General features: G+C 37.2%; 3 protein-coding genes across 4 annotated transcripts in view; 2 read left to right on the top strand and 1 right to left on the bottom strand.

Moving 5' to 3' along the window:
• The first annotated feature begins 2,810 nt into the window (after nucleotides 1-2,810).
• On the top strand, nucleotides 2,811-5,183 carry LOC133991840 (SLC35A4 upstream open reading frame protein-like). The gene is made up of 3 exons (XM_062430417.1): nucleotides 2,811-2,845; nucleotides 3,783-3,881; nucleotides 4,062-5,183. Exons 1-3 carry the CDS (start codon nucleotides 2,831-2,833, stop codon nucleotides 4,257-4,259), a joined length of 312 nt encoding a protein of 103 aa, XP_062286401.1. The 5' UTR covers nucleotides 2,811-2,830; the 3' UTR covers nucleotides 4,260-5,183.
• Nucleotides 5,184-6,583: 1,400 nt separating this feature from the next.
• LOC133991838 (insulin-like growth factor-binding protein 2) lies at nucleotides 6,584-10,827 on the bottom strand. Of its 2 annotated transcripts, none has more exons than XM_062430415.1 (7): nucleotides 10,733-10,827; nucleotides 10,394-10,470; nucleotides 8,996-9,165; nucleotides 8,404-8,474; nucleotides 7,763-7,979; nucleotides 7,478-7,528; nucleotides 6,584-7,245 (listed from the first exon to the last, which is right to left on the bottom strand). In XM_062430415.1, exons 1-6 carry the CDS (start codon nucleotides 10,787-10,789, stop codon nucleotides 7,485-7,487), a joined length of 636 nt encoding a protein of 211 aa, XP_062286399.1. In that variant the 5' UTR covers nucleotides 10,790-10,827; the 3' UTR covers nucleotides 6,584-7,245; nucleotides 7,478-7,484. The 2 variants fall into 2 exon arrangements, with proteins under 2 accessions (XP_062286399.1, XP_062286400.1); XM_062430416.1 differs by having other exon boundaries at nucleotides 10,664-10,749.
• A 2,479-nt stretch (nucleotides 10,828-13,306) lies between these two features.
• Nucleotides 13,307-19,723, top strand: part of srbd1 (S1 RNA binding domain 1) — a 56,836-nt gene continuing 50,419 nt past the window's right edge. Inside the window, exons 1-9 of the mRNA XM_062430324.1 lie at nucleotides 13,307-13,374; nucleotides 15,065-15,129; nucleotides 15,872-16,271; nucleotides 16,672-16,899; nucleotides 17,402-17,568; nucleotides 18,268-18,385; nucleotides 18,515-18,653; nucleotides 19,083-19,179; nucleotides 19,316-19,502. Of these exons, the coding sequence (XP_062286308.1) occupies nucleotides 15,065-15,129; nucleotides 15,872-16,271; nucleotides 16,672-16,899; nucleotides 17,402-17,568; nucleotides 18,268-18,385; nucleotides 18,515-18,653; nucleotides 19,083-19,179; nucleotides 19,316-19,502 (1,401 nt within the window). The 5' untranslated portion in view covers nucleotides 13,307-13,374. The remainder of the gene's footprint in view (nucleotides 13,375-15,064; nucleotides 15,130-15,871; nucleotides 16,272-16,671; nucleotides 16,900-17,401; nucleotides 17,569-18,267; nucleotides 18,386-18,514; nucleotides 18,654-19,082; nucleotides 19,180-19,315; nucleotides 19,503-19,723) is intronic.

Genomic DNA, 19,723 nt, shown 5'->3' with positions numbered 1-19,723 from the left:
AAAAGTGTATCAACAGAAAGTGTTTTCCTGCTCAGCAACAGTGGAAGGATTGTAACAAAAAGAGGGAATTTTGCAATAAAAAGACTAACTTGGAGATATATTGACCTAATTTGACTATTTTGGACAACTGAAACCTCGTACTAGCTTCAAATCAACTTTAAAACACATAGGAAGGAAGGTTGTGGAGTTTAATCCCATCACTTACATTGAAAATGTATTATGAAGAGATCTTAAGAGCCAGCATGAACAGGAGGAATGATAACAAAACAAAAATTTGGAATCTATTCTTTCATGCTGGTTGAAGTCATTTTGTCTGACAAATCTTTTTTGTGACCAACTTTTTAAAATGTATTTTTCCCATGCTGTGTGGTGACGGTACAGGAGGTACAATGCAAAATTGATTTAATCAGTCAATGAGATGAACCCAGTGCGCTGAGTATGAAGTGCATTTTGAATTAGTCCTTAAAACCCACTTCAAAACAGTCTTTATGTGCTGAGGCTGATGTACACAGGGCTTTCTTTTCCCATCTGTTGAATTATAACGGCGATATCGGCATAAACAGCTCTTTCAATTTCTGTCCAGACTATTTATACAAACAAAATAAGCTAGGCTGGTTGAATAATAGATGAAGCTTTAGTCACAAAAGCTGTAAAAGTTATTTATTGCTTTGTTGCACACTGACAATGAGACAAATCTGTTTATTTGTCTGCTTATTTCAAACGTCTTGTGCCTCGTGACTACCCAGCTTTTCCTCATCTTAAGCTCTGACATATATGAATTCACATTACTTCAAAGCACATCACTATAATGAATGCACCATAGGCTTCCATGACCTTTCCTTTTCAGTGGCGTCCAAAGATTAGTCAGCCAAATATGCCTCAGCCAAAATCAATAACCCCCCCCCTAAATGATCAACAGTAGTGAGGATCAGAGACACCTTACCTCCATCGCTGCTTCCAACTCTTCAATGTTTGCATTACAGGGGAGCGTGTGCACCGTTTCATCTCACAAAAAAGCAAGCAGACTGTTTTATTCCAGCTTGAACAGACAGTTAAGTACTGTGCTCCATATCAGGTTGGTCCTGTAATAGCGCTGAGTAAAGAAAGGTTAATGGACTTTCTGTCCTGGCGGTTGAGAAGATTAAATACTTTCAGGCCCCCCAGAGTAACACAATGCTGCAGAGGACACCACAAAGCAGTGTTTAAAAAGTAATCAATTGTTGTGGCACAATGAATCTTTTAAAATTAGGCTTTAACATACTGTACTTTTCTCTCGTGCAGATTCGGGCTTCCTGTCTCTTCCTATCTCTCTGTCGGATTAACATCACTCTCATCAAACTCTTTCTCGCCTGCTGTCACTCCAAGCTGCCATTCACTCTCACTTTCGCAGTCTCTCTGTGATTCACACTTGTGACCTATCATCTAGGCTCTCAATGCTTTCTGAGAAAAAGCGACCCCATGATGTTTTAAAATGCAAATTAGTCCTTGTAATCACTAAAAATATATCATATTTCAGAAGAAAATTGCCATTACTTTACTCCATAATTACAACAATCTTTTGTCCTTATTCAGGCTATGTGTTGCAGTGATGGTGAGACGATAGAGCAAATTTATTGGCTTGTGATTCCTGTGACACTCTGTCCTTCTGTCTCTTTATTTTTTTAAAAACTCCAATTCTCTCTTTTTTTCCCTTTCTGACGGTTACTTTATCCCTGCTCTTTCATGCAGACTCTCTAGCACCAGTAGAAAAAAAGCTGACATAAGTAGTTAAGTTAATAAGACAGATTCCTCTCAGCTCTCTCTCTCTCTCATTTATATAAGAATAAGGAGATCTGTATATATTCGATTTAATGTTTTAATATTTAACAAGTTACTGAATCCATAGATTGTTGTTTTTAATTCTTTGAAAACATTTTTTTTATGACATAGGCTTAAATGTTGTCACAGTACCAATTAAACCCATGCCAGACATTTGACTTTAAAAAAAATAAAAATCTTTATTTTATATTCCATAATATTAATGGGTACACTTACCCTAACAGCTGAAAACATTCATTAGAAAATTAGAAAAGTAATCAAAACATAATCAGCTGTAATAAGTTACATTGCTTTGATTAAGTAATTGAAATAGCTACATTACATATTACATTTTATATAGGGTAACTAGTGATTTGTAACCTAGGGTGGATTAGGGTAATGTGGGACACTTTTTTGCAATTCTGACTATATTTAAATATGAATCCAACAGATTATATCAACACTGAATAGCATTATGAAATCCCTGAGATGTTTCCTTGTTTAATCAGAAGACAATGTTTTTAGACATTGTACTGAAAAGGAAAATGTAACCTATATTAATGTTCCTTGTGTCAAATCGTTTCAGAATTGGTAGATTTTGTAATTTGGGACACTATTTTTTAGGCTTAGAAATACGTTGATCTATACAAAGTAGCCTTATCTGCCAAAACTTTTGGCCTATATGTTTTTTCTGTTGCTTTCTCATCAGAAAGGTTAAAAAACTAGTACCCTGTATGTTCACATGTGTAATGTTAAACAATATAACTTACACAGTTTGCATACACCAGCAATCTTTAAAATAACTGAAAGAAAAAGTTAAATTATGGACTGGAGTCTACTTGTCTATTATCCTAATCCACCCTATTACATTTCCAAAGTAACCTTCCCAACCCTTGCTAATAATGACGCACACTTAAAAACTCCTGTGAGCTTGTGAGTAACCACTAGAGGGCAGCACGCTTTTAATTTTAATCAAAGCTACAAAAAAATAATAGAGAAGAAGAAGAGACAAACCCAATACACATAAGGAACTATGGCTGATGGCAAGGTTGGTGTCCTTAACTTTACACGCTTCACGCTGCTTTGAAATGTAGATATATGGCTTTATAACAACCTGACTAACTTACTATGTCATTCAACAGTGAGAAGGTAAAGTTAGTTTAAGAAGTAAAAAAAAGATGACATGCTATCACAACGCCGCACTCTGCTGTTAGCTTAGCTGAACTACTCTCACTTAAACTGGGTTAATGTTAATATAATTTGGTTTGTTGAGGATATTCTTGACATATTTTAAGCTCTGCGGTGCTGTAAATACACACAAGCATCATCAAATATTACATTAACATTATTCAAAGGTAACCCAATGCTAAATTAGTGAAGTTAGTAAGAATTAAGAGCCTTTTTATCTTTGCAAGTGACCCAAACTATTTCATTACTCGATCAGACTATGTGGTAAACATCTCTGTCTGCTAACCCTGGAGCAAAACTTTAAACTGGTGTCATTGTGTAGGCAGATTAAGTTATAAAACAATGATTAGGTGCTCTAGTGACCTTTTGAATCACGGGTTTCATGTCATAATCATTCTTTATGATTGATTTGAAGATCCCTTCATATAATACAGTTACAAAGGGGCCATAAGCCACAAGCCTCCTTTTATTTAGTTTATCTGAAGCTAATTTGAAGCCCACATAATGGAGTCACACTTTTTGTTACTTCACTTCCACCACAGCTTAACAGGGAAACACAAAGAGGGAATTTGATGCTGAAAAGACTCTTAATTTGGCAGATATCCACTTGATATGACTAACCCAGACTGCTGAGGACTGATATAAGCTTCAGATTAAATTAAAACATTGCAGGCATTTGTAGTTGTTGAATGGCCCAATGGTATTTAACCGGTAAAATGCACTGAGGTTTTAGGAAACTGTGGTTATTTCCAACCTGTGCTGTGTGTTTGACTCTTTGTATGGATACGTGTGTGTAGGATCCTGTGAGCCAGCTCAGGGACTTGGTGGATCTGAAGGATCAGCTGGAAGATATCCAGAGACGGATCGAGGATGAGATACAGACTGGGGTTCCTCCGGTAAGACACACATAAGCTCTAACATTTTACAGGTTCAGGTTATTCAGCCCTGAGTTTTGTTCACAGACCAGACAGATATAAAAAAAAATATATGCAAACTCCTTTTATGCAGCTGTAGGTATAAAATAGCCGGATTAACAACTAAACCGGTCCTAATGTCGCCTCTCCTTTCTTCTGCAGGGAGGCAGTCTGCTGGCTTCTCCTTTCCTGAAGGGGTTTCTAGCTGGGTACATTGTTGCTAGGCTACGCTCCTCTGCGTTGCTAGGTGTTGCTGTTGGAACGTGCACAGGAATCTTCGCTGCACAAAATTATGCTGTTCCCAACATTGAAAACTACGTCAAAGACTACATTAACAAACTGAAAGGAGGACGCAACTAAGAAGAGAGGAGGAAACATAAGAAGAGGTTGCCTTTACAGCCGCATACGGGAACAGATACTGTACCTGTCAACGCTCTGGACACACCTTCCCATTCATTTGAAAGTGTGTCCAAAGTTTTGACTGGTACTCTATGTATTTGGAAAAAAGCTGTTTGAACAGCTATTTATTTCTTCTTCCACATGGATGGATAAATAGGAAAATAATCTGAAGTTTCAAGCCAACCTGTAGAATAAAGCGTTACCTGAGTGTGGAGAATAGGTGACTATAATGCTAAAGTAGACTGAGCAAATTGATATGCATGTACTAAAAGGATAACAAATGCAATTAATCACTACATATGAGACCCCATATGTTTTTCCAATTTGGTTAATGAATGAAATTTAGATAAGCTGCTGCCATTTAAAGAATCTTTATTACTTCTATTATTGATTTCTTTGCTACAATTTATATGCTTTGTGGGGATTTCTTAATACACAATAAGACTAACCAATAGCCACAATTGGGGGCCAGGCATGTTGCAATTCCCCTGTTTTCTAAAAGAGGTTAATTAGAAAAAAATGCCCCACCTCGATTATTATCCTCTCAATATAGATTGTTGAGTGTCTCCCAGAGGAATATTTTGCACGATGCCTCAGTGCTTTATAAAGTTTGTCCTTTTTTAGTGTTGAACAGGACGCATGTGAGATTTATAGATGTATTGTCCTCTGTGATGTCTTCTGTTCTCTAGTGGTCAGAAATCAATTATAGCAGCCATAACACATTTTTGCTCAAGATAGATCATGTAAAAACTGTCCCAAATCACATCTCTTGGTGCTTCTCTGAGCAAAACCTGTCAAAACCTTTCATGATTGTTGTTGGTTTTTACATTGCTCTCAGGTGTCAGAGCAAAGCCTGCAGTGTGATGTAATGTCTTTTGCAGGTAAATTACAGTCCTCTGTGGAATTTCATGAAAAAAAAATCACCTTGGTAGACTTTGTAGATATGTCATTTTAACAATACTTGTAAAATTAATCTAAAGTTTTCCCAGGAGTATATTTCACTCTATATTCTCCCTCACACTGTTAAGAGAAAGTCCTCCAGACTTAGTACGACAAAATGTACATCAAAGTGAAATTTTAGTTTTAAGATGTAGTTTTTATTGCACTCAAGAGTTTTATCAAAACAGGGAAGTTCAAGTATTATATGTAAAATATATATTAAGAGTGCCTCCTCTGGTCTGGACTTGATGTTTTCATCTCATGCCATGTGTGCAATAGCCTTTCCTGATGGGATTTGGCTGCCTATTTTATATGCTGGAAACTTGTTGATTCATTGCACTTATAGGAATTTTAGAGATTTAAATCTGTTAGTTTGTCTTGCAACAACCAATGATTTAAATTTTTGTCTGCATAAATATCAAAACCTGTCAAAGAAACTCCATGATATAGTGACATTTTACTCATTTAATATATGGTGTCTATATCATATGTTGATGTGTTGTATGTACTGTAAGGTGTTTTTAAACTGTAAAAGTGATAAACTGTGCTGTTGCTGCAACAAAACAGTAGCAAACCTCAGAATATAGCAGATGTGCATGAGTTTGTATTTTAATTTTGCTGGTCAGATGTTTGATTTAAGTGCATAACCTGGAAAGTAACACTCATTTTTGTCCCCTCTATGATTTAAACCCACAACTAGGGTTTATACTCATCTGTAAAATACACAGCCATGTTTTTCACATCTCCGTCTTAAAAAAATGTACGAGTGTATACATTTAAATACTACAGTATACAATCACTGAGCACTTTATTAGGTACACCTGTGCAATCTATTGTAATCCATGTTTTCATGACAGCGCCATTCGTTATCCCATATACTTTATTTTTACCATTGAAATGAGCACAGCTTGTGTGCACAATGCAGTTACAGGTACTGCACAAAAAGACATAAGGGAGAAAACATGTAACTTCAGTTTGAGCTTCCATTTTCACATTGACTGGAAAATCTGTTAAAAAAATATGTACTGTATTTGGTAACTGAAACCCAGAAAAAATGTGCCTATTGACAATCATTGTGTTGCTGCCCTTATATATTTAATGGTATTGGTTTCTTAATGTCCTGTACTATGTCTCTGCATGTTTCCTCTTGTTTTTTGAAGCAATACCATTCTTTTAATGTTTTGATGTGCTGTAGGATATGACGATTCAGTTGATGGTGCTTTATCTCGTTGGCTAATCAAACCATCTTGTTGTCCTGGGTTTTTGCTCCTTCACGTCAATCAAGGAGTATTCAGCTTCAAGTATTTGAAATCCCATTGTGATAATATAAATGAACACCACTCAGACTGTCTTAAACAGGTTTATTTGGGTTGTTCAAATAAAATACAATTGACAATTGTTTAAGAACTTGTTCCTGATTGTGTCGAATATTTCAATGCTTTAACAGTGTCATCCTTTTAACTTTCCCTGATCCAGTTGACCATGCTGGTTATATGAAGGATTTTTGATTAAATTCATCTAAAGCCCTGGTGATCCTACATCTACATGTTGTCAAAACAAGAAAAAAAAATATCTGAATGCCTTATGCCTACACTAAGCCCCTTGTTAATGCTGTTTTTCATCAGCTCACTGCCCTTTAAAATTACCCAACATTGAAAACTTGGTTTAAAAAAAAAACTATCATAGGATAAAATTTGAATAAAACAGCCTCTTTTATGTCTGCAAAACAATGACAAAGTACTATAAATCCTTAACTTTTACTAGCCTTTACTTAAACACTTTAAGATATGATTAATAGCATGAAAAGCAAAAAGTACCTCTGCCCATATAAGATTTATTGCAATTAACTAATAAGATGATAGCAAGAAGTTATAATTTGGCAAATATATTAAACTCAATTAGTTTATCAAGTCTTCCAAATTTTATGATGATTATAAGTTGGCAGAATGGTAAAATGTCATGATTACGAGATGAACCGTCGCTGGTCACTGAAGGAGATTCCCATCAGCTACAAATGCAGAAAAACAGAAGATGGAAAATACAGTCAATTTAAACTTTTAGTGGCAGTTGAAAGTCATTTTGCTTAAACGTTATTACTTGCCAAAAGTATTTAAATGTGTAACATCTGAAGAAAATGCATTCTTTGATTGGGATGTAGTATACTGAATTAGGCTCACAGATCGTTATCTATACATAGAGAATGTCAAACATAGGAACACCATATGTGTCATGTTACTCACTGCAGCATCAGACATCAGCATCAGACAAAGTCAGCATGTTGCTCAGGCCACCTAAAGAGACAGAAGCATAAAGACATTGTAGCTTGAGCCCAAAGTTGTTCAGTCTTGACGAAAATAATCACATTGTTTGTAGGATCCAGTCTCACTCCTCTCATAATTAATATTTTTAATCAATCTAACAAGTCTAGGCAAACCTCTGAAGTAATTTGTCTATGTATCTCTGAATCCAATTCTATTCTACTTAATCTGACCTATTAAGTTTTTTGACCAGGTATCTTGTCTCACCAGTAAAAGAGACTGCTCTGCTGCATCTGGCTGGTCCTCTGGTGAGGGATCCAGGGACCTCTTGCCCAGTGACTGGGTTCACACACCAGCACTGCTCCATGAAGCACTGCTGGGCCTGGTAGAGGCCACGTGGGTCACAGGCTGGACGGAAACCTGGAACCTGCACAGGCTTCATCTGGCAGTCCGTGGCCTTCATAGGGGCTGAAGTGGAAGACTCCTTGTTTTAGAAGAATATAATGGGATTAATTCCACAAGAGGAACAAGACACAAATATCAGTGTTAATGTGTTTATTCTAGACTTTTAAAAAAATCATATCATTCAATTCATAGAATATATCTACAAGATTGTTGGATTCAATGGTAACTAGAGCTAAATTGATAATAGTTTGTTATCGTTATTTCTGTATCTGCATATTTGTGGGTTTATAAATCACTAGAAACTGCAGCAGAGAAATGTAAAAGATAGTTTGTCCACTAGGGAGCACTAACAATTCAAATTGTCAAATGAAGTGATCCACTCAGTATGGACTGTATAACATTATATATATAAATGTTGACCAATATATCTTTATTAGAGTTCTCAAACTCTGAAATATTGATTTTAGTATCAACCTGGAGAATCCCATAATGGGCTCTTTTACCTCGTCCACAGAGTCAATCATCAGTTCTGGAAGGGCTTTCATGGGCACGTGCATCTGCATAGGCACAGCAACTACAGACAGAAGAAGAAACAGTATGTGTGAGAGGTGCATAAACGTACTGAGAAATTACACCCCAACAGAGATGAAAAGGAATAATACTGTAGAGGAAAACAGATATTCAAATCCAGTCTGACATCAAAAGAAAGCTAGCCTTACACGGCTCGATTTGATTACAAAGATCATCATAATTTTCTAAAAAGTTTAGTTATGTTTTTCTGTTTATTGATTTTCCAATTGGACATGCAACCTTTGTTAAATCCTGTGCATTCAAATTAAGAGCAGTGTATGTTTCAGTTGGGATTAAGATTTAGAAAAAAAATAACATTGATTTGCACGCACGTCCCAGACACACTGATTTACTGATTTCAAATACATTGTTAATTTGAATTTTATTGCTTATTTTTCTCTTGTTCTATCATGTTATTTATCAGAGAAACATTTCCATTCTGCAGTTTAGGACACTGCACTAAATGCCAAGAGTGTAGAATTATAATATATCCCTCCTAATCTGAATTCATGTTGGCATCATCACCAGATCTTCCCTTCGACAGCTCTGCCTTCATGTTGTTGTTCTGCTCCTTCAGAGATCTGATGTCACCCCTCTGGCTGAGGACGAAGTAGGCGATCATGGCCTGGCCCGCAATCAGTGCACAGGCAAACAGGGTTAGACCTGCCACCTTATAAGCCCGAGAGGGACGGCCACTGGAAAGCAAGAAGGAATGGAATTAAAGGGTTAAACAGTGAATAAGTCTTTAGATTTAATATAAAGGGAAACATAATCATCAGTCGGTTTTCTGTTTATGTATCAGTTCTTGTTAAAAAAAAGGGCATCAAATATTTATTCAAGAGTCAGAGGAGAGAAGTGTGAGGGAGGAGAGGAGAACGCAAAGTATGAGGAACATTATAGAGTCTGATGCTTGGTTTAGGATGGGGGAAATTCTCTAAAACAGGAACTACTGCCATGTATGTGTATACTACAACAACAACTGAGTAATGAAGTCAGCTGTCTCCAAGCAGACACCAAAGTGAAAGTTTAGGAATTTTTCAAATCTGCCTTTCCCTTCGCTAACTCACACCAGGGACTGAGTTTGGAAAGTCCCATAAATCCAAACAACATCGTATCTGAGACGCTGTAATCTCAGGTAACTGATGTAAGTCTTTAAAAACAAACTGAAAACCCCTTTTTCAAAGACCAGTTTCATTACATTATTATTAAAAACCATGTATACTTTACTTTATATTACAATATTGTTGACAATTATTAAATACATGTTTTAGAGTATATTTTAGGCCTTACAATTATTTCCACACAATGGGAACATCTATCAGCAAACTCATGGAACTGGCTACAGATTAGTAATCTATTAGGCTACTTTAGTGTTACTGTGTTATGACACTGCATTACCGAATAATGTAATTTTGACCAAAAATTTATTTGGCTCATTAGAAGTTAGGAAATGACATAAAAATCATCATGGTTACATTTAAAATAAAAGTACATGTAGTTTGTTGTAAATAGGTTAAGATGGTCTGGTCACACTTGTTCATTATTTACTTACATTATATACTCCCCCCTCCCCTCCCCTCTGTTTCCTGTCGACTTCTATGCCAGCTACTTTCGAATAAAGGCAAACATTTCCAAAACATAACATTAAAAATAGGAAAAGGTAGTCCAGTTCAATGTCAGGAATGGTTTAGTCAATATTACACCTACAGCTGAGATAAGATCACAGGAGAGATGTGTTATTCTTCCTGCCTCTCTCTCTCTCTCTCTCTCTCTCTCTCTCTCTCTCTCTCTCTGTGGCGCATCAGAAATGTTCTTTTTTCTGTTTTTTTAAAGAGGATTTTTAATGTAAGTCTCATCAAGGTGTCCTCTTGTACTCGTACCAATTTAAAACATACACAAACAAAGACAATACACAGTCCTTACCCCGCTGGTGCGCTGGGATGGCTGAGGAGAGGCTGGTCTGGGGTCTCTGGGTCCGACATTTTCACACAAACACAAACCTGGACACACAAACATACATATCCACAAAAGTGTTTAAAGACAGAAAATATGATGATACTGAAAGACACACACTTAAATATGCACTGAAACACACACACACACACACACACACACACACACACACACACACACACACACACACACACACACACACACACACACACACACACAGAGACAGAAATAACACCGTACCTTGTTTCAGGCGAGGTTGCAACAATCTGTCTCAATAATATTAATGAGAGAGTCCAAAGAAGATTTTACCTTTATGTTGATGAGAAGCAGGAGGAACTGAAAGTAACACGCGGGGAAAACCCACATACACACAAACTGAACAACCAAATTGTAATCTGCATGGATTTCTTTCAAGCCAATTTTATGATTGGTTGCTCACAGTGGCGCATCATCAGTAACCAGGGACAGAGTGTCCAGACATTTAGCAATCTTCAAACAGTTTTAGTTCCTTTTGATATTTACTTTCATTCATTTATATTTTATGATAATGATAGAATAAATTATGAAATTAGTGTTTTGGTATTTTTCACACGTATTTAGCTAGTTGTATTAATAGTAGCCTATTCCAAGTGTTATTTTGGTTTGAGGGGGCTTTATTCTCTACTGAGATTTTTGCACTGGGGGTTGTTTGTTTTCTGTAGAATTAAGTTCATAATCTCTCATTTTTCAGGATTAATTAATCCTTAAAACAGTCTCACAGATAACCTTGATCGTCGTAGCCTCCCAACTTTTAGATCTGTCATGTCATTTCAAGACAATGGAGGAAGTGTTAAAAAGATAATCGTGACATACTTTTTTGATTTTTGAATACACATTACAATTAAATATCAACTTCTGCTTTGAGATCTTAGCTCATCATGTCGTATTTTCCCCCTGCATCTATTCTCAACATGTATGGACATATACACAACCCCAAATTATGGCATCTCACAAATGATCTTGCTCACCTTTATGACCCCCACTGATTCATGACATCCAACTGACTTCTAACAACAATTCTGTCACAGAGCCAGTTTATAGTCATTTAGTTTTGATTTGTTGTAACTTTTGAGAAACAAAAAAAAGTTACATCAAATAGAGAAACAATGAAAGTCTGGCATTTGAGAGGCAGTAATTGATTAGAGGAAGTGAGAGTGTAAAGGGGGGCTCAAGGGAAACCTTGTGAAACACTAACATTTACAGTAAATCAGAGATGTAAATGCCATATATATTTAGTCCCAGATAAGCATGCATAAAAGTTGTAGTCTAATCATGTTCCCTTCTATGTGTTGCATCATCCACATACAGAACAACAATCTGAAATTCTGTGGCAAATCATTAAGATTAGCAATGAACATTGATTTTAAAATAACTATTGGGACAGTCTTAAAGTCCGTCAGGTGCCCATATAAACACTGAAACAGGTTTTTCTCTATATAATAATTCCTCCTGTCCTGTTTATACAAATGGGGACACAATCCAAAATCCTGTTACTGAGCAAAACTGTATTTAAAAGTTTATCTGAGAATAAAATATGAGGTTTGCTGTCTTAGTAAGTCAAATAAAATGGATAAGGTCCATAGTTAGTCTTTTTAGTTAAAATTAAGAATAAATAAATCAATCCATGTTTGTGTCTCAACAGACAGTGTTTTCCTGCTCAGCTGCAGTGGGAGGATCATAACATAAAGAAGGGATTTGGCACTAAAAAGACTTAGATACCAAATTGATTTGACTAATTTTAAAGGTTGAAGCCTCAATTTATCCCCAAATACACTTTTAAATACCTCTTTGCACAGAGGGAGGGCTGTGGATTTTGTCCACCTTCACTTAAATTGAAAGTACTTCATGAAGAGATTTTTTTTTTTTTGGCCAGCGTGAACAGGAATGATTACAGCAAGGGGAAAAAATTACAATTCATTTGGTACCTCCCAATGAGGGACACTCCGACTGCACTGGAGAGCTCCTTCAACAACAGACTCCTTCGACCAAAGTTGTGAAGGAGCAATATTGCGAATCCGTCATCCCTGCTGCTGTTAGAGGAACTTTTGTATGTTTTTTTGTAATGTACATGACTGTGCAATATTAGTACTTCAGGTATACTACATCAGGTTAACTCTGCAATATCTATCTATCTATCTATCTATCTATCTATCTATCTATCTATCTATCTATCTATCTATCTATCTATCTATCTATCTATCTATCTATCTATCTATCTATCTATCTATCTATCTATCTATCTATCTATCTATCTATCTATCTATCTATCTATCTATCTATCTATCTATCTATCTATCTATCTATCTATCTATCTATCTATCTATCTATCTATCTATCTATCTATCTATCTATCTATCTATCTATCTATCTATCTACTTTAAATCATTGCAATAACAATATCAAACTCAGGTATATTATCACTCAACACCAATATAGGTTTTGTACATAATGTTACAATTATTTTACTATAATTGTACCACTACTGTTTTTTTACTCACTTATTATTTGTTGTTCTTTAATCTTTTTTTAAAATTTGACATTATCCTATTTTTACTGTCCACTTTGCTGCTGCAATAATGTAAATTTCCCCCATTGTGGGACTTATAATATCTTAAAGACACACTTGAAAAATTGTGAAGCTATCCTTTAATAATAATAATAATAATAATACTAATAATGAATACACTATGTATAACTAAGATAATTACTGTGCTACTCACTCCAGTCCAATAGGTGTCGCTAAAGACCCTGTAAGCTATCTTATTAGACGAAAAATTATGACGTAACCCTTAAAGCACTTTGGGACGCTCTCATTGGTTTAAACCAGACTGTTGCAGGAAGTAGCTTTTCTGCATCACTATTTCCAACGCAGTGCACATAAAGATAAAGGAGCATTTTTATCGGAATAAAAGGTATAGTTTTTTCACGTTTGATACTATGTGAAGAAGTAGTGCTACATAGGAACATGACAGGGTAAAGCTGCAGCTCGCCAGCTAACTTTGGTAGCTTTAACCTAAAGCGCCAAATTTGAAATGATAGCTAACATGGGTTGTGATAGCTAGCAAATAAATGCAAGTTAAAGGGTCAGTTCTGGGTCAATAAATGCAGTGTTGTTGTTAAAGACAGTATAGATAATATGCTCTCTATTTAACTGTAATTTGTTTGATAGCAGTGTTTGAGCTGTGGCTAAAACCTCCACAAATTGAGGCGCTTACTATCAGGTTATCATATCACTTAGCTAGTGTTGAATTACAGAAGGGCTACAACTAATATTTGTTTTCATTATCGATTCATGTATCAATTATTTTCTCCATTAACCTATTAGTTCTTTGGTCTGTAAAATGACAGACAGATAGGAGGGCCACCTGACAAGCCCTGGTGGGTTTTATTGGCTCCTCCTGCACATTTCTTTGTCGTTTTATTGTTTTACTTTCTTAACCCTCGAGGCACCTTTAGGGCCCAAATGTGTACATTCTGCTTATTTTATGTTTTTGATTCTCAATATATCGGTCAGTTTAAAGGCTAATTGTATGAAACTTGGCCAGGATTTGTTTTTTATTATATATTTTTTTAAATTCCACAATCCCCTCTATTGCAAGGTGTATAGAATAGGAGATTTGCATGTATGCCTACACTCTTTACCCTAGGGACCGATTTGGTCCCATTGACTCCCATTATAACCACATATTTTTGATATACTGTAATCCTGACATATTATAATGCTTTTCCCACGAATACCTAATACATCTAAGCCTCTACCTTCAAAATAAAGGGAAAATAGGTTTTAAGTCTGATGACCCCCCGAAACCCCCAGGGGCAGCAGAGCTTTATCACATAAAGTTTAAATGGAGGCCTGTTTCTCTTACCTTGCAAAATGCATGGCAATACAAAAAGCTGAACACCATAAAAATGGTCTTGGTGTGTTGGGATTAATATAAAAGAGTGGTGTGAATGTGTTTGAGAATATATTTTGTGTGTGTGTGTGTGTGTGTGTGTGTGTGTGTGTGTGTGTGTGTGTGTGTGTGTGTGTGTGTGTGTGTGAGAAAGTCAAATCATCAAAGGCCAAATGGACACTGTTTATGTCTTTTCTTAATCAAAAGAGAGCCTCCTCACATGTTTACGCAGGTGCATGTTTGAAGTCTGTGAGAAGCCTTGTCTGGCTGGTCATTTCTCCAGCAAACGGCCATGAAGAGAAGCCTGAAACTGGAGGAGGCTCTTGCTGAAGTCTTGCAGTCCTCTGAGGAGAGTGAGCAATATGTCACTAGCCCCGTTTCCACTGAACTTCAGGGTCATTTTACGGGGCAGGGGCCGTTTGTGCATGTCTCCATAGCAGGAACCTTCCTCGAAGGACAATCTCCCGCAACTTTTACATGGGGCTAACCGAGTCCCTACCTTTGGGTACTCCGTTCGGCCCTGAAAAACCCAAGGGTGGGGCTTTACTCTGATTGGGTATACAAAAAAGTATATTCTAAGTGAGAAGAGCTGCCACATGTTTAATGAGAAGAAATGTACAAAATATTGACCAGGAGTAAACATTATGTGTAGTGTGTAATGCTGAAACATGTCAATCGCTGTTTCCTTTCATTTAATTTTCTCTAACAGATGATGCGAAGACCCCGAAAGACAACTGCCAAAGCTGTTAAGTACACAGAGGTGGACTCAGACCTGTAAGTGATTTTTTTAAAAAGAAAGAAAAAACTCTTTCTGTAACATCAACTCACTGGTGTTCAGGGTGAGTGGGACTTGTTGGTGTATATTTTCACTGTTTTCTCATGGATCTCATCTCATGTTCATCACAGGGCTATTAGAAAAACAGCCACACATACTCATTGGCAAACTTGGGAAGAACATACAGTAGAAGAAATAATTATTTTTGTTATTCTTTTGTTTGGTTTGGTTTTATTCTGTCATTAGCCAATCTACACTGAACCCACATTTCCACATATTCACCAGGAAAACTACCAAACAAAAGCACAGCGATTACAAGTGAAGAGTGAAAAACCTTAAAAGTTAACGCAACCTGTTTCTATAGTGGTCCTGGCTTACCCCAAATCAAGACAACAAGTATTGCTGTGCCCCTGACATGTTACTGACGGAAATTTGTGCCAATGCAGATATAGTAGATAATCATTGTACAAGTTGTACAATTTTACTAAAATACTAGACATATTCATCCATCTCTCCTCTTTCCATTTTATGAAATAAGGAGTTTATACACAAATATTGTATCAGATTCTGATCTCACATAATCTGGAAAGCTGTTGCATATTTGACCCCCCACACACTGAAAAGATATAGATCAAAAACTACAATATCTTTGTATTTTGACTGAATGTTGAAATGCTTCCAAATAGCTAATAATTACAATATGCTGATCTTAAACTACTTTTGTCCTCACTTTACTTTCAGGTCAATTTGTCAGACACTGAGCAGTGATGATGAGGATTGTAAAGAATGGAGGCCAGAGCCAAAGCCGAAAGCTTCCAGCAAGACCACCAGAGCCCCTGCAACAGGGGAGAAGAAAGCTGCTGTCAAAAGAGCGGCTAAACCGAAGGAACCAAAAGAACCTAAAGTGCCTAAAGAGCCTAAGCCAAGGGCACCACGAAAACCTGCTGCAGGGCGGAAAACACAGGCCACTGCACTTCTGAAGGATCCTGGTGCATCAGGTCTGGTTGGAACAAAGAGGAAAAAAAGTGATGAGAGCAAAAATGATGACAAGGCTGGAAAAGGCGAAGGAGAAAAGCTAAAAGACTGTCCAGAGGAAGAGAGGGCCAAAGAGGCCGGGCCAAGTACCAGAATGAAGGAGGAGGTCAGACTAATGACAATTTTAGTAACACACACACACACACACACACACACACACACACACACACACACACACATACATACATACATACATACATACATACATACACACTAGTATGCCTAAAAGAAGATGGATTAGAGTTGGCAATGATTCAAACTGTAGTTTTATTAGTATAATGTACATACTGTAACACAGGTTTATAACTGAATTTATCTCTGTTACTGTGTTGTAATATATTGATTACATTGAGTTATTTTCACTGAGTTTTTGCTCTTACTGCAACACTTTATGAAGACAAGAATGCTCTTTTTTGTTTATGCCTTGTGTTACTTTCTAACCAAGTATATATCCCGTCATGTATTTTCTCAACCCTTTGTCTTACTTTTTCCGTTTCCTCTTGTAGAGGGTGTCATTTATTGTTTCAGAAGCCCATCAGGCAGACAGATGGGCAGGCGAGGGGTCATCAGTAGTAAAGAAAGAGGAAATGGTGGAGGAAGATTTCACGTTTGGTGAGCCCTGTCTGAAGAAACAGAAGACCAGCGGTGCCTGCCAGGGACAACAAACTGCACTACCATCATCAACAGCACACGCTCTGAGGAATGAACTCAATATGAACTGGGACATGATAGAGGTATTTTAGGCTTTGTTGGTGTGTATGTGTGTTTTATGTGTGGAAAAGGGATTGTCTGACCACCAGACACACATTACTTAACTATGTGGACATTTTGAAGGTGACCCAATGGGGCACCCCTGAAACTGCCACCATCAATTGTTGGTTAAACAGCAAAACTTGTTTTTACATAAACTGCTGCAACTTGAAAGATAAAACCAGTTTAGTCATCACAAAGCAGTGATGTTGTTATCCTTTTGATACAGGCTTTTAGTAAAATATTAGAGAGTGGAGTGTCATTATTAAGATGCAAAGGACAGGAAATGTCAACAGGTAGATGAATGTTTCACCGGTGCATGATGTTGTTTCTCATGACTGAGAACGCCCAGCCTCAAGCAGCTATCCAATGGGGGAGCTGAACACTCAGTGACTTTATGTGTATCCATAGTTGATGTTTACATGCTCAGTGTTAGCTTACTTGTTTATATGGATATACTGTGTGTATGTGTGTCTTTCTCCTCAGGTGCTGTCCATCCTGACATGTGTGGAGCGATGGGTGTGTGTAAACATCGTCAAGCTGCTGCGTGAGGAGAACACTGTGCCGTTCATGGTGCGGTACCGCAAAGAGATGATTAACCAAATGGACGCTGATGCTGTCCGAGATGTCCAGTTGGTGTACGAAGAGATATGGTAGCCAAATGACACATCTTCAATTAAATTAACAAAGGAAACTAATACACTTTATTACCTCATTGCATGTAGAGACACATTCAGGTACAGTTTACTCAAATCTCAGCCATGAAATGTTTTCTAATGTAAGCCAAGTAGGACAGGGTTCATATCCAGGCAGTATATTTGACTTTGGCCACTAGATGGTGCTAGTGGTTAAGCTTTGAGGCTTGTAACATTTTATATGTGTGCATATGAATACCTTTTTTCTTGTGTTACGGCGTGTGCTGTAATTGTTTAAGCCTCATCTTACTAACTTATATAACATACTGGGGAGCCCAAGAATAAAAGTACTCTAAGAAACAAGTGACACAGCAATATTTATTTCAAAACGTATTATGTCTGATGTGATGTAGTTAATGTCATCTGAAAAAGATGATGATGATGATGATTATTTTAGGAAAGTTACAGTTTATTTGCATATTGTGTAAAATGAAAAGTTAGGTTCTCGACAGACACATGAGGAAATCTATGTCAGCTGCATTTGTGTCCGTCTCCTTCAAAATGACTGACAGAGTACCACAAACCCCCTGAGAGTGTGTAATACTTTAAATTAGGGCTCATGGCAAACATTGTCTTCCATAATATATAGTTCCATCTATTAATACTGCATCGACAGAATTTGATCTGTTTGCATGTGTATGTGCTTGTTCGTTGCAGCTCTCTGGCTAAGAAGACACAGTCTGTGATTCAGACCCTGAAGAAGGATGGGGTTTTGACTGCTGAGCTGGAAAAAGACCTGAGGAGCTGCCGATCAGCTGATGAACTGGACCATGTGGTCAGAATGACATTTTTTTGCGAAAGAAATGCCTATAATTTAATTTGTAGTTGCAGTAAATTTTGAAAGCGGGTTTTGCCACTCTCCCCACTAGTCGTCTCAGTCCAGTGCTTCTGTCTTTGTCTGTAGTATTCTCCCTATAAGAAAGGCAGCAAGCTGACGAAGGCTCGCAGGGCCAAAGCTCTCGGCCTTGAGGAGGCTGCCTCCATACTGATGGAAACGCCACACACTCTGGATTTAAGGGCATGGGTAAAACCTGGTACTGAAGGTAAGACAGACAGACAGATAAACAGACTGACAGACATGCTCACACACAATGAGAAGTTTGCATTAAATGAAACATCATGAATTGTTTTTGCCTGGACAGGAACCTCCCTGTGTCAGACTCAGTTGTCTTACTTAATAGATCTCATCTAGGGAAATTACTAATGCTACCATTTATTATGCACAGATTTTGACCAGTTTAGGATATTTGTTCACAAAGGTCACATTCTTAACAGCCACTTGGCAAGATAGTTTTAGTTTGCTTTGTTTCAAATAGTTCACAAACAGATTATCACACATGCTCACACATTTAATCCCAGTATAATTGTGCAACAACCTCATTGCTGAAATAATGTGTCATCCTGTCAAAGGTCCCAAGAGAGAACTGTCTTTAAGCGCTATATATATATGTGTGTGTTCATGTTTGTGTCAGGTCTGTCATCAGTGGAAGAAGTGGCTACAGGTGTCGAGCATATCTTGGCTGATATGATAGCCAAAGACCCCGAGACACTCACCTACGTGAAAACATCGTGAGAACATATCCGCATGCACACACAACATTTACATCTTTTTAAAAAAAAAAGTTCATAGTGAGCACTGATTTGCTGGATACATTGATAATAATACATTGCCCTCCCCTTCTTTCTGTTTCTCATTTTGTGTCAGGTGTGAGAACAGTTTTGTGACCATCCAGTCCTCTGTGTCCAAGTCTGCACTAAAGGAAAAAGAGCAGGGGAAGTCTGTCAAAGACCAGAAGAAACCAGGGGCCCAGCAAAACAAAAATAAGGATATTGACAAGTTCCACCTCTACTTTGATTATACCAGCAACATCCAACGCATTCAGCCCCATCAGGTAATCAGAGTCATCCATATCTGTCTCAATGCACATTCATCCATCCATCCTTTCATACTAAACATACTAACATCAGAATGGTTGCTTTTTTATTAAGTTTGGTCCTGGTGTTCATAAATATTTTCCTAACCTTTTGACTAATGCTACCTGTTGATAATCTTTTACTCTTCTAATATGAGCCTGATTTTTATATGGAGAGTTTATGGATTATTCGGCATTGC

The sequence above is a fragment of the Scomber scombrus genome, chromosome 12 (genome assembly GCF_963691925.1).
Source record: "Scomber scombrus chromosome 12, fScoSco1.1, whole genome shotgun sequence".
NCBI classification, from domain to species: domain Eukaryota; kingdom Metazoa; phylum Chordata; class Actinopteri; order Scombriformes; family Scombridae; genus Scomber; species Scomber scombrus.
Note: the sequence above shows the minus strand (reverse complement) of the source record. Positions and strands in the feature narration are given on the sequence as shown.